The sequence below is a fragment of the Gymnoscopelus microlampas genome (assembly GCF_963454915.1).
Source record: "Gymnoscopelus microlampas genome assembly, chromosome: 24".
In the NCBI taxonomy this organism is placed as follows: domain Eukaryota; kingdom Metazoa; phylum Chordata; class Actinopteri; order Myctophiformes; family Myctophidae; genus Gymnoscopelus; species Gymnoscopelus microlampas.
Window position 1 is genome coordinate 16895076 of NC_139961.1, and position 13235 is coordinate 16908310.

General features: G+C 39.3%; 1 protein-coding gene across 1 annotated transcript; it reads right to left on the reverse strand.

The window, feature by feature from the left end:
* Window positions 1-211: 211 nt before the first annotated feature.
* LOC311040567 (E3 ubiquitin-protein ligase TRIM47-like) lies at window positions 212-7901 on the reverse strand (the record flags this gene model as incomplete). The annotated part of the gene is made up of 8 exons (XM_084050898.1): window positions 212-1385; window positions 1531-1581; window positions 2287-2446; window positions 3227-3460; window positions 4147-4242; window positions 4649-5023; window positions 6681-6915; window positions 7870-7901. 8 exons carry the CDS (start codon window positions 7899-7901, stop codon window positions 865-867), a joined length of 1704 nt encoding a protein of 567 aa, XP_083907024.1. The 3' UTR covers window positions 212-864.
* Window positions 7902-13235: the final 5334 nt, after the last annotated feature.

Consider the following 13235-nt stretch of genomic DNA (forward strand, 5'->3'; position numbering starts at 1 on the left):
ACAATGTAGCATAGTATAGACAAAAGTTTGAATTTTCATGCGCATACACACACACACATCACAGTCCTCAGCCTGTTTTAACATCTGTCTTCACATCATGTATAAAACATCATCTGAAGATGGAGACAACTTTCACAGAGAGACAGTGCTCATATTTATTTTGAAAAAGCAAGTCAGTTTAAATGAAGTAAAGTTAATGAAACAATTACCTGATGCTCTCAAACTCCTTTATATGAATTGAAACATTTTGTTCATTTTGCCAGATAAGTTGTGAGCTTGTAGATCGGATATTGAAGAAATTACAGAAGCTTTTTCCCCCTAAAAACTCTTTTGTTTTTAACATGGCATGTTTTAAGTGTTTAACTGTTTGAAGGACTCAAAGTTTCTACTGTATTTACAAAATGGGATATAAAATAAGACAAAAAAGGCGGGGTAAAAAAAACAAAACCTTGTTCATCACATTAAAATATATTATTATAAGCAATTAAATCGATTAACTGTTGACACACAATACCTTATTGACACATTGAGGAGTAAGACATTACACCAGTGGTTCACACACTTTTCAGGCCGTGACCCCCCAAAATCCCAGTTTGAGAACCACTACATTTAGTACAACCAATCTACACAGACTGACAGAGGGCTCTGTAGTAATATCAACAACATAACAGGGCATACTGTATAATGATTGTCTGCAGCAGGCTTATTAAAGAAATGCAATGAGCGGAACACAATGGATTGTTTGATCATGATGCTGTAGTATACTGTACACATCATTCTTCCACAAGCTTTATCTAGAACATCTATAATCAAATGAAGAAAACAAAGTTTTCTACTGAATTATCATCAGTATTCTTAACATGTCTACCATGTCTTACACAGCTCTGCTGTATCTCCATTGTACCAAGGTAGTATCCCTGGGTAGAGAGGTTGTGTGAATGTGGTTTGAACTGTGTGTAGGAGGGTCATTGTGTCAGAGACACTGTAGAAGGACAGAGTACCTGCCTTGTGATCCAGGTACACCCCCACTCTGGAGGAGAGAGGCCCTGACACTTTAGTGTCAACACTGTTGTGTCTGAACAAGTAGTTTTTATCAATGCACCGACACCGTAAACACCAGGATTTATCATTATTTCCAATGTAGCTTTTTCTGCAGATGTCTTTATAAGCTACACCTATACGAACCTCTGAACCACTCCACTCTACTTCCCAGTAACCACGTTCAGACAGACCCTCTGTACACAACACCTGAATGTAAGTAGTAAATCTCTCTGCATGATCAGGGTAAGGTTGTAGTTGTTGTGTTAAAGTCACCTTCCTCTTCTCCTCTGACAGGGAGAGCTTTTTGTGTATTGTGTTCATGTCCAGAGACAGAGGAGAGGAATCTGTGAGAACACACGACAAAAGAAAAACCTCATGAACCTTATTGTGTTTAGAGTTAGTCTCTCAGATCAAACTCATTGGAGCTTTAAATAACAACATATCAGATTGAAACTTCAACGTTCAGAACCTGCATCAACATGGACTCACAATGTAAAAAGTCCTTTCTGGTCTGAGGCTCCGCTGGATGTAAAACATCAACTGGAGACACAAGAAAACAGTAAAGGTCATCATGACATTGTAAAGGATTTCAATGTCCACACAAAGGGTAAAATCCAATAGACTTTACTGCTGACTTCGGGCATGTAAAACATGCAGCGTGAGCCTACAGGAGGTCACAACAAACGACTGACGTAAAAGACAACAACAGACCTGCTTTACGGCAGTGTCGTAACGTAGCTCTCTTAAAGGCTTAAAGGTTATCTCCCCTTTTCAACTTTTGTTCTTTTCTCTTCTTGTAAACAAAACATTTCATCCAATCAAGAGAGAGAACTCCTCTAGATCATTTATCAAAAACACAAATATTATAATAAGGGTAATAATAATAATTAAAAAATGGTAAATGGTGCACTTATATACTGTAGCGGGTGACATGAAACACAGGTCACACTAATTTACTGCCCCATACTACAGGCTTCAGTAGCCTTCCCAGACATACTTCCACCTGTACAAACTGGTTCAACACTTAGAAATGTAAGTAAAAGACATGTAAATCTAACCCTAACCTCTCCTTTGAGGAATATTCTTGCTTAAATTCTTCAATTGTACTGTCTAATCTGACAGACAGCCAACCTGTGTACCATCAGTCTGCTTCAGTTCAAATCTTTCCAGTTGCCTTCTGACTTCATCAATCCATGTTTTCTATGATGTCTGGTTAGAATAACGAGAAACGCATTTAAATCTCACCTCTCTTTGATATCTCTGGCCAAGTTGTCTTCAGGATGTTGTCTAGTTGGTCTCTCAGACCAGACACGACATCAATCACATCTGTGAAGGACCTCGGAGGACAGATGACCACACTGGGTGAGACTGGAGATCCACTGGAACTCGAGAGAGACTGGAAACTCTGGAGAGAGACAATTGAACCAGTATAGACAGGGATGGAAGAACATTATACCAAGAGATCAATAGATTAGTACATTGATCACAATTGGTTCGACTACTGATTCGACTACTTCTCGGACTAGGGCCCATGACCCACCTCTCTCCCACTCACTTTGCCAGCCTAGGCTGGCTCAGGGTGGAAGCAGTGATGCTATGCTCATTTGAGAAGTGGTTGCTCTCTATTTTAATGACGTGACGCGCACGTCGCTTAACACCTACAGTACAGGTCACACAATGGACAATTGATATGCATATAGGCTAATTCCTATGTTAATGTACCTGGTTAATGTACCATGTCATCCAGTCAAACTGTAGACAAACTATCAGTAAAAGTTCTCTGTAATAAATGATGATGAATTGAATTTGTCTTTAATTCTCATACAAATGATCGTGATTAACAATGTAACTGTGTTTTTGGCATATCAATAAAAAGTACATTTATGTTCCAATCTACGAACACAAATTGTACAGAGCAGATATTGAATGATGTTATACTTTCAAAATATTTTTACAAGCTCAGAAGCTGATCTTCTAGATCTGCTATTTTTTGAAAATGTTTACAATTATGATGCTGTAGTATTAGTAACTACCATCATTATTAATGTCATGTTATGCCATGTCATGTAGTATACTATGATGTAATGTAATATAATATGACATGATGGAATGGAATGGAATTAAATATGAAGCTGATTTCTCCTAAATGAGTCAAAACCAAACAGTAATATGCCATGTGTGGAACCTGAATGAAAGTGATGCTGTCATCAGTGTTGGACAGCTCCTCCAGGTCAGCATGTCTCCTCTCCAGCTGCTCCATGTGGTCCTCCAGCTGCCTCAGGAGAGCCTCAGTCTGAGCCACTGCAGCCTGCTGCTGATCTCTGATCAGTTCTTTAAGCTCACTGCATCTTGTCTCAATGGAGACCATCATCTCACTGAAGATCCTGTCACTGGCCTCCACTGCTGCTTCTGCAGAGCTCTGCCACACACACACACACACACACACACACACACACACACACACACACACACACACACACACACACACACACACACACACACACACACACACACACACACACACACACACACACACACACACACACACACACACACACACACACAGAGTTATTAGTCGTCATGTTTCTGTAGCACTTTATGGGGAATAAATTCAGTCCCAGTATTGATGACCATTCCAGAAGTAAGTTCCATGATATGATGGATTCTTTACTGTCACTGTTCTTTACTGTCATTCTGGGTACTTTATTGCAGTGGACCTCAAGGGTCCTTCAGCCAAATTAGTTAATATAGCATAAAAACCAACCATAATGCTGTATACATCGGCTATTTGAAAATAGACGTTCTAAAAGTGCACAACACATCGCAAACGCGTCACAAACTATTGTGAGCTTGTAGAACTGCTAATTTGAAAACATCTTGAGAGAATGGGAAACATTTTGCACAACACAAATCTTATATGTGGGTTGCTGACACTCAAATATCTTCAAATGTGGGTCGCAGCCAAATACATATTAATTGGGGGGTTAACATGAAAAGGTTTGAGAACCACTTCTTTAGTGCTTCTGATGACACAAGGCACTGTCTCCTCCATATAGCATCACAGTAAACACAAGAACAAGAACTATTATCCTAATATCAGCTCACGTTCAGGGCCTCCATGACCTGTCTCAGGTCTTTCAGCTCCTGCCTTTTCTCCTGGATCTTCTGCTGGACTTCCTCCTGAATTGTCACCAGCTGTTTCTGCAAGAAACAGGAAGAGACAGTTTGGCTTGTAAACAAAGCACATTTTCAAGTTGGAATACCAATTATATCCAGAGAACTCGTAGAGAATACAGGGTAAAGCCAAGTGAAATGGCAGACAGTTTAGTTTGGATCCACACGTCATCTTTAATCAACTGTGTAACTTCTCCAAAATCCACTTTTGCAGGGGCAAGATTAACGGACGTGAAATATGATTCATGAAAAGTTTTTCATTAGGTCCAAAATGAGTGTACTTCATCCTTTAATACTTTTTATTTTTTATACTTTTTATATTTAAACACCCTGGTTTGTGCTTTTAATGTCTCTGACATGGTTATTTAGTTCTACTTCTATCTTTAAAACATGATCTATCTCATGATTTGTCTTCAAGTGATCGAGGTCCTACCTGTTTCTCAGCCTTCTCTGCAGCAGTTGACACCATGTCATGGCCCTTATGTTCATCCAGAATGCACAGATAGCAGATACACTGGCGGTCTGTGCGACAGAACACCTCCATCAGCTTGTCATGACTGGAGCACATCTTCTCCTGCAGTTTGTTGGTGGCTGGGACCAGCTTGTGCTTCTGCAACACAGGAGCATTGTAGTGAGGCTGGAGGTGAGTCTCACAGTAAGAGGCCAGACACGCCAGACAAGACATGAGAGCTTTGCGACGTCTGGCTCCGGTGCAGAGATCACAGGCCACGTCTGCTGGACCGGCGTACAGCAGAGCAGCAGAGACGGAAGACTGTTGACCTCCTGTACTGCTCAGCTTCATCACAACCTGGAAGTAAAGAGAAGAGGAGGGAGGTCACTCACTGATGACAAATACACACAGTCATTGTGAGGTTCATGGTGATAAACACAATGAGAAATTACAGTAGGTTAATCTAGTGAGATCATTGTAACATTATCTTAACACTGTGGTTCTGAACTTTTGCATTCCATAAAGTTGATTGCTTTATGTTGTTAAAATTATTTAAAAATATATATAATCTTTAATGATGTTATTTGCAACGTAAGCATTTAGCAGACACTCTTAACCACTAGAACCCAATGTACTGTATCCGCTATTATGTTTGCCTACAGTGAATGACATGCCAATAATAGGGAAGCTAGAGTTTAATGGTTAACCAGTGACTAACACAGTCAAAGATCTAGTGCAGAGTGAATTACCGTAGTCAACAAAATGACAGCATAACGTATTGTAGACTGAAAGAAACTAAGCTAACATCAAACCTAGTATCTGTTTAAACCAGTGGTTCTCAAACTTTTTCATGTCAAGGACCCCCAAATTAATATTTGTCCAGGGACCCCCATCTGAACGTATTTAGTGCCAAGGACTCCCATACAGGATTTATGTAGTTAAAATGTAAAAAAAAATATTGCATTTAACGTTGCGATGCATTGTGAGCTTGTAGATCGTCAATTTTCAAATAGCTGACGAAGAGGTTAAACAGTGGTTAAACAGACTTTGATACCCTCTTAACAAATTTTGTTGGGGACCCCCTGGAACCCCCTCATGGACCCCTGGGGGTCCCCAGACCCCACTTTGAGAACCACTGGTCTAACACGTTATCTTAATAACATTCTTATAGTATTTGGGAACAAACACTATATCATTAATGTATCAATATACATAACAATGTGAACTAGAAAAAGTGCTCCTCGGAGCACAGGTCTCCTCCGCCAGGTCAGGTACGTTATTGTGGTGGCGCTATAATAGGCCAATGTGAAAAGTGTGCCATTTGTTCAAGGGCTTTTCACTGCAATCGGACACTGCATTCATGATTTGAGGCATTTTGTTCCAAAAATGTGTTTTGCTAAATTAGACCTGCTGGTGGCGGGCAAATGTGACAAGGGTGGCATTTCTTCCTCGGCCTAATAGAAATGTGCGTGTGCAATTTCACGGAAATCACAAGCTGCGTTCATGATTTGAGGCATTTTGTTCAAAACGGACCAATCCTGCAAACTTTGGAAGCCAATCTTAGGCAATCAGGATGGAATATGGGAAATCGGATAAATCTGTGTTGATCACATGACTATAGAGATCTGTGTACCGATTTGTGTGATGTTTGGACAAAATATGTAGGAGTAGCATCAATAAATGTGTTTTGCACATATCAGCCTCCTGGTGGCGCTATAACAGGCCAATCTGAAAGATTTGGGCCAGAGGTTCTGAATTGGCATCCAGGGAGTGTGCGTGCAGTTTCGCAGCGGCCGGGCCAACGGTGCCAGAGATAGCTGCTAACGGACGGACGGACAGAGGGTAAAACATACTCTCTCGCCATGCCTTTCGGCCTGGCGGAGACAACAAGTAACCAACATACAGTACAGTATGTGCATAGAATGAGTACTATCTATCAAAATAGGTAACAAGGAGTTTTCTGTAGCAGAACATGTAGTTTAATGTGTGGTTGTAACTTGTAAGGTCATCTCACCTCAGCCAGCAAGGTGTTCTTCCTCAGAACAGGTCTGGGACTGAAGGTCTCTCTGCACTGGGGACAGCTGTAGACTCCAGTCTCCTCATACTGGTCCCAGTAACCCTCAATACAGCTTCTACAGTAACTGTGTCCACACGGTAGACCCACTGGTTCCTTTAGAAGGTCCAGACAGACAGGGCAGCAGAACTGGTCCTGGTCCAGCTCACATGTCTGTTGCTGTTGTGCCATTTGACTGACAACCACACTGAGAGCAAATACACAACACTCTGTTTAACTCTGAAGAGAGACTGGGAGAGAAAACAAACAACAGCTCTGAGCTTCGTTTCCTCTGAAGAAAAGTGGGAGAGGCAAAGGGAGTGACTTCCTGGATGTTTGCAGGAGGCAGTGGTTTTAAAGAGACAGTGATGTGTAGCACAGATACGTTCACAAACAGCTTGTAAAGCGAAGAAGCCTGGTGACGCAAGGTTATTATTTATAGGCGAGAATGGCCTTCCCCACAGGGATGGAGGGAGAAGGGGGGCAGTTCTGGTAGAATACAGTATGTGTATTTTTAGTAAAATATGAATTTCTCACTAGTTACACGGATCATGTTCAACCCACATTTGGCACAACAAAGGGAATGAACTCGTTCTCATGCTATGCAACACAAATGTGGAATGCCCTATTAAAAGGAGTAAAGGAGTGTAAAACCCTACTCACTTTCAAAACTGTCCTAAATAAACACCTTCAGGAGGCTGCAATTCCAAACTGGCCCCTGTCAAAGTCTTAACCTAACCCCCCCACACCGTTTTTCTTGTACTTCTTATATTTCATACCAGTAACCTGTAAGCTGATTGTATGACATTCTGTATAGTAGTGTGTATATCTGTCTGTCTCTTAAATGTCATCATGATTTGTGTGCGTGGGGATCTCATTTTAAACAAGCTTAGTGCTTTAAACAAGTTTGGTAGACCTTGTATCGTGAATTGTACTTCCATGTACTGTTGTTCTCATGTCTTACTAAATAAAGTACATCAATCAATCAATACTCATTAGTTCCACACGGATCACATTCGCTCCACTTCCTCCAGGGAGCACACATGGTGTTGAGGAGCCTGACACTCGACCTGAATTTTCATATAGTTCACTCTGATTCAGGGGCTGGAGCCAGGCTATGGTGTGTTAAGAGTTTAACACTCAGGATTACAAATCCATGGCAAGACGGGTGAACTCGATCATGGCTACATAACATAATAAAATGACACAATTAAGGTTGACATCTGGTGGCCAATAGGCTCTATGCACAGCAGCCATATAGGGAATGAATTGGGCCCCTTACTTACTTCCTTCACAGGTGTTACCAATGATACTAATTAAGGCTCCGTTCCATTTAGTGTGGCATAGTGGTTGTCTTATTTCAAGGACCCCCATAACTCTGAGAGTGTATAAATGGAACCAAATGTACCCTTACGGGTTCATTTGGTTCCATTTGTACACTCTCAGAGTTACACACCCACCATAAGGGGCCATTTGGGAACCAAAATGGAGTGTTTCTAGTGAGCCAACATGCACGATATCAGCACCCTGACCAGAATGGAACAGAGCCTTCATTAGTATCATTGGTAACACCTGTGAAGGAAGTAAGAAGAGGCCCAATTTCTTTACAATATGGCTGCTGTGCATAGAGCCTATTCAGTGATGCCTTATTGCTGTTGTGTTATTACTTGTCATCTACATTCTTCTTGTTTGTCCCCCTCACTTCAGGTCCAGCTGGAGTGGTACCTGAAGTGTTCATGGAATTATTCATTGTGTGTGTTATTTCAGGAAACAAGATTAAGTTCCTACTGATTAAGTGATAGAAATGTCAGCATTGTCAAATTGAATGATGAATAAATTCCATTCTGTATTGTGACCTCAGTGGACAGTGTTGTGATATAGGATAATAAGGCTGCCCCCTGGGGGAACGCAGGTAGTTCTAAATAAAGATGACTGACTTGTTAACACAGATCCAGTCTCTCTCTTAATACAGATTCTGTGTGTTATCAGTCAGCCATCATACATAAACGGTAAACAAATAATTGGTCTATTTATTTTCTTCATTAAAGAAAATAAATGCTTTACATGTTTGAAAGTGCACTGTTACTGTTATATGAAACCCATAAAATTCCCCCACAAACACACACGTATTATTCAGTTTTATGCTAGATGTGCTCAACATTGTAACAGGCCTTTTATTTATAAAGTATACATTTTACCACTATAGAGCGTGCCAACGCGTCAGCTTGTAGATCAGCTATTTTGGCCACGTGACATGGTTGTACGACGGAGCATATAGCCTACTAGAATCAGCTGTGTTGATGAGACGGTGCCTCAGAGCGCTGCTACAGGGACTATTTAATGTCTCAGTCAAATAAACTCTTCTCTTTACAGGGAAACGGATAATAGCGAAACATTTTTATTATGAATTGCCCCACAATATGAATACATTTGGATGTGTTTTGTTGGTAACTGTTGTATAATCGCAATATTACACTCAAGGGTGTGCTTTACCTACATTATTGGCACTTCTGTGATGCTTGCGGAACTCGGCTCCGCCTCGTTCCTGACCGCATCACTGGCGTGCCAATAATGACGGTAAAGCACACCCTCTCGTGTAATATTGCTTAAGTAAAGAATTTAAAGGATTTAAAGAATGTATTTATTGCAACATTATGTGTAACCATGACTCCGGCATAAGTGCTCAGACTTAAAGGGATAGTTCACCCCCAAAATGACTTTTTTTCTATTGATTAGTCACCCCATGGAGACTTGAATTCATGGATATCTTTTTGTTTTTGTCGCATTCCTAAGCCAATAATTTGATGACGGAAAGAGTCTCCTTGGTGTCTCCTACCGGAACCGCTGCCTACCGGTCCGCTGGTCATCAAATTATTGGCTTAGGAATGTGACAAAAACTAAAAAATATCCATGAATTCAAGTCTCCATGGGGTGACTAATCGATAAAAAAGATTTTCGGGGGTGAACTATCCCTTTATTAGTGTTTTTTCCCGTCCCTCTTTAGCTATTATTATGATAAATATTATATAATAAATAAGTAGTATCATTAAGTAGAATAATTAATTATTTATCAGTATTAAAGTATTATTTATTCATTTAAGTATACATACAGTAGGATCACATGCAAACTGTACCTCTGTACTTTTTGCAAACTGTTAATAAAGTGTTCAATCAATCAATAAGTAATTCAGAGAGACTACTGCAGTGACACCTTGGAATGGGCTGCCAAGTTGTTGTTTTACCAGTGGTGGAGTGTAACTACAAGTACATTTAGTGTACTTAAGTACAAATTAGAGGAATTTTTACTTTACTGTTTGATACTTTTACTTCTACTCCACTACATCTCAGGCAAATATTGTACTTTTACTCCACTATTATTTGACAGCTTTAGTTAAGGTACTTTGTAGATTTTGTATATTATTACAAAACATACATTACCCACTTCAGCACTATATACATTTCGACCATTTGAAAACTTGTGAAATGGGACATTCTGCAAAATGAGTACTTTCTTTTCACATCAGGACATAATGATCATTAGACTCAGAGCAATAACCTCCCAGACTCCCTCACCAGTCAGTTAGGAGTCTGAATGAATGTAGAATTATGTGCGGGATGTCATTTGTACATAGATGTGAGGGGACTTAATTTAACTGAATAAACTTTTTTTTATATTTAATTTTGAAAGAAGAAAAACCCTCTCTCACACTTATGCCAGTGTGCCAGTGATCACCCTCCCCTGTGCCAATGTTGGCACCCGTGCCTAAGGTTGCCTAGCCCTGGTGTAGGGCAGTGGTTCTCAACCTTTTCAGGCTGTGACCCCCCAAAATAATCATATTTGAACTGTAGCAAAAAAAAAATAGCAGATCTACAAGCTCAACAACGCCTTGCGTTGTGAGGCGTTGTGATCTGCTATTTTCACAATTTTGGCCTCTTTCTTATATTTGATATATATTTGGCCAATGTTTTATAGTTTGTTGATTACTTTTGATGCAGTATTTTGTCTTTTTCTTTTCTTGTTGAACAGAGAGTTACTATATTCCATTTCCTCCTTCAATGCTGAACTTTTTTTAATCATTAATGAAGTTGTAATTAAAATACACTAGAAGTAACAGACTGTACAATGAAAGATTATGGGCCTTTACATTGGTCTTTACACCTAGGAAAGTGTTAAAACTGCAAAATAAACGTTACCAAATACGGTAGCTGAGTCATAAGACGCCATGCAAAACAGGGAATATGTTTGATAAAGTTAGTGATAAGGACAGTACAGCTGTGAACAAAAAAAAAGTTGAATTTGACAATGCTGCTGGCATTTTTCTCTCACTTAATCTGTCCGAACATAATCTTGCTTCCAGAAATAACACACAATGAATAATCCCATCAACACTTCAGATGCAACTCCAGTTGTGAGCTACTTTTTACTGTCTATTGAATGCATTTGTTAAACTTGTAGAGATTATGCTACATGGGATTCTGTTTTAGGTTATGTTTCACTTTGGACACAAGGGGGCAGCGTTCACCATTTGTTTTGCAGCCATGCAGGATCTACAAGCTCACAAAGTGTTGCGATGCGACGCATTGTGAGCTTGTAGATCTGAGTATATAAAGTGCTTACAGTGGTTAATGTATGTTTTGTAATAATAATTACAATCTGCAAAGTAACTAAAGTTTTCAAATAAATGTAGCGGAATAAAAGTACAATATTTGGATCTGAGATTTAGTAGACATTATTACACCACTGGTCTAATGTACTATTGAGGAAGTGGTGTGAACTTGAAAACATGTTCTATTTTGCTGAAGGAGTTCTAATACTGCCTGAAGATAAGAGACCATTGTGCAAAGGGAAAAATAAGTAATAAATGATACTAAGTCCAGTTGTAGCCCAAAGTTATTAGTCATTAACCCAAGTCATGGCATGTCAATGATGTCAGTCATTATGAATCTATGTGTGGAAGTAATTGCGTATTAATTAATAATTACGTATATAGAAAATGTATTGAAGATTACTGGCAAAATTGTTTAAGTGTACAATTACTAAAACATAAAAACTCAAAACTAATTATATTTACACTATGTATAATATTTAATTATAATGTCCAGGGAACAATGTAGCATAGACAAAAGTTTGAATTTTCCACACACACACACACACACACACACACACACACACACACACACACACACACACACACACACACACACACACACACACACACACACACACACACACACACACACACACACACACACACACACACACACACACACACACACACACAAGCCTGTTTTAACATCTGTCTTCACATCATGTATAAAACATCATCTGAAGATGGAGACAACTTTCACAGAGAGACAGTGCTCACATTTATTTTGAAAAAGCAAGTCAGTTTAAATGAAGTAAAGTTAATGAAACAATTACGATTACCTGATGCTCTCAAACTCCTTTATATGAATTGAAACATTTTGTTCATTTTGCCAGATAAGTTGTGAGCTTGTAGATCGGATATTGAAGAAATTACAGAAGCTTTTTCCCCCCTCTTTTGTTTTTAACATGGCAGGTTTTAAGTGTTTAACTGTTTGAAGGACTCAAAGGTTCTACTGTATTTACAAAATGGGAGATAAAATAAGAACGAATGGGGGGGGGGTTAAAAAAACAAAAACCTTAAATATATTTGTATAAGCAATTAAATGGATTAACTTCTCACACACAATACCTTATTGACACATTGAGGACTGAGGAGTAAGACATTACACCAGTGGTTCTCAAACTTTTCAGGCCGTGACCCCCCAAAATAATCATATTTGAACTGGGGACCACCCACCCTGACAAGCACTTGGAATTGCAGGAGTTGAGGCATTACATTTAATTTGACTTCATTAATATTGTGAAAATAGCAGATCTACAAGCTCACAACGTCTCGCAACGTGAGGCGTTGTGAGCATGTAGATCTGCTATTTTCACAATTTCTGTCTCTTTGTCAGGTCATATTTGGCCAATGTTTGACCATTTTTTAGAGTATAGTTTGTTGATTACTTTTGACACAGAAATGTCTCATTTTATTTTTAGAAGTATTCAATAGGTCTTGAAAGTCCTTAAATTGTCACTTTAGAAATGTGCAGATACCCTGTATACACTATACATACTGTATGTTGGTTTGTTTGAGTGAGAAATCAATTTTGCACATTAAGCATATTATCATCATTTGGGGACCCCCTGGGGGTCTCAAGCCACAGTTTGAGAACCACTACATTTAGTATAACCAATCTACACAGACTGACAGAGGGCTCTGTAGTATTATCAACAAGATAACAGGGCATACTGTATAATGACTGTCTGCAGCAGGCTTATTAAAGAACTGCAATGAGTGGAACACAATGGATTGATTGATCATGATGGTGTAGTATACTGTACACATCATTCTCACACAGTATTTATCTAGAAGGGAAAATCTATAATCAAATGAAGAAAACAAAGTTTTCAACTGAATATCATCATCAGTATTCTTAACATGT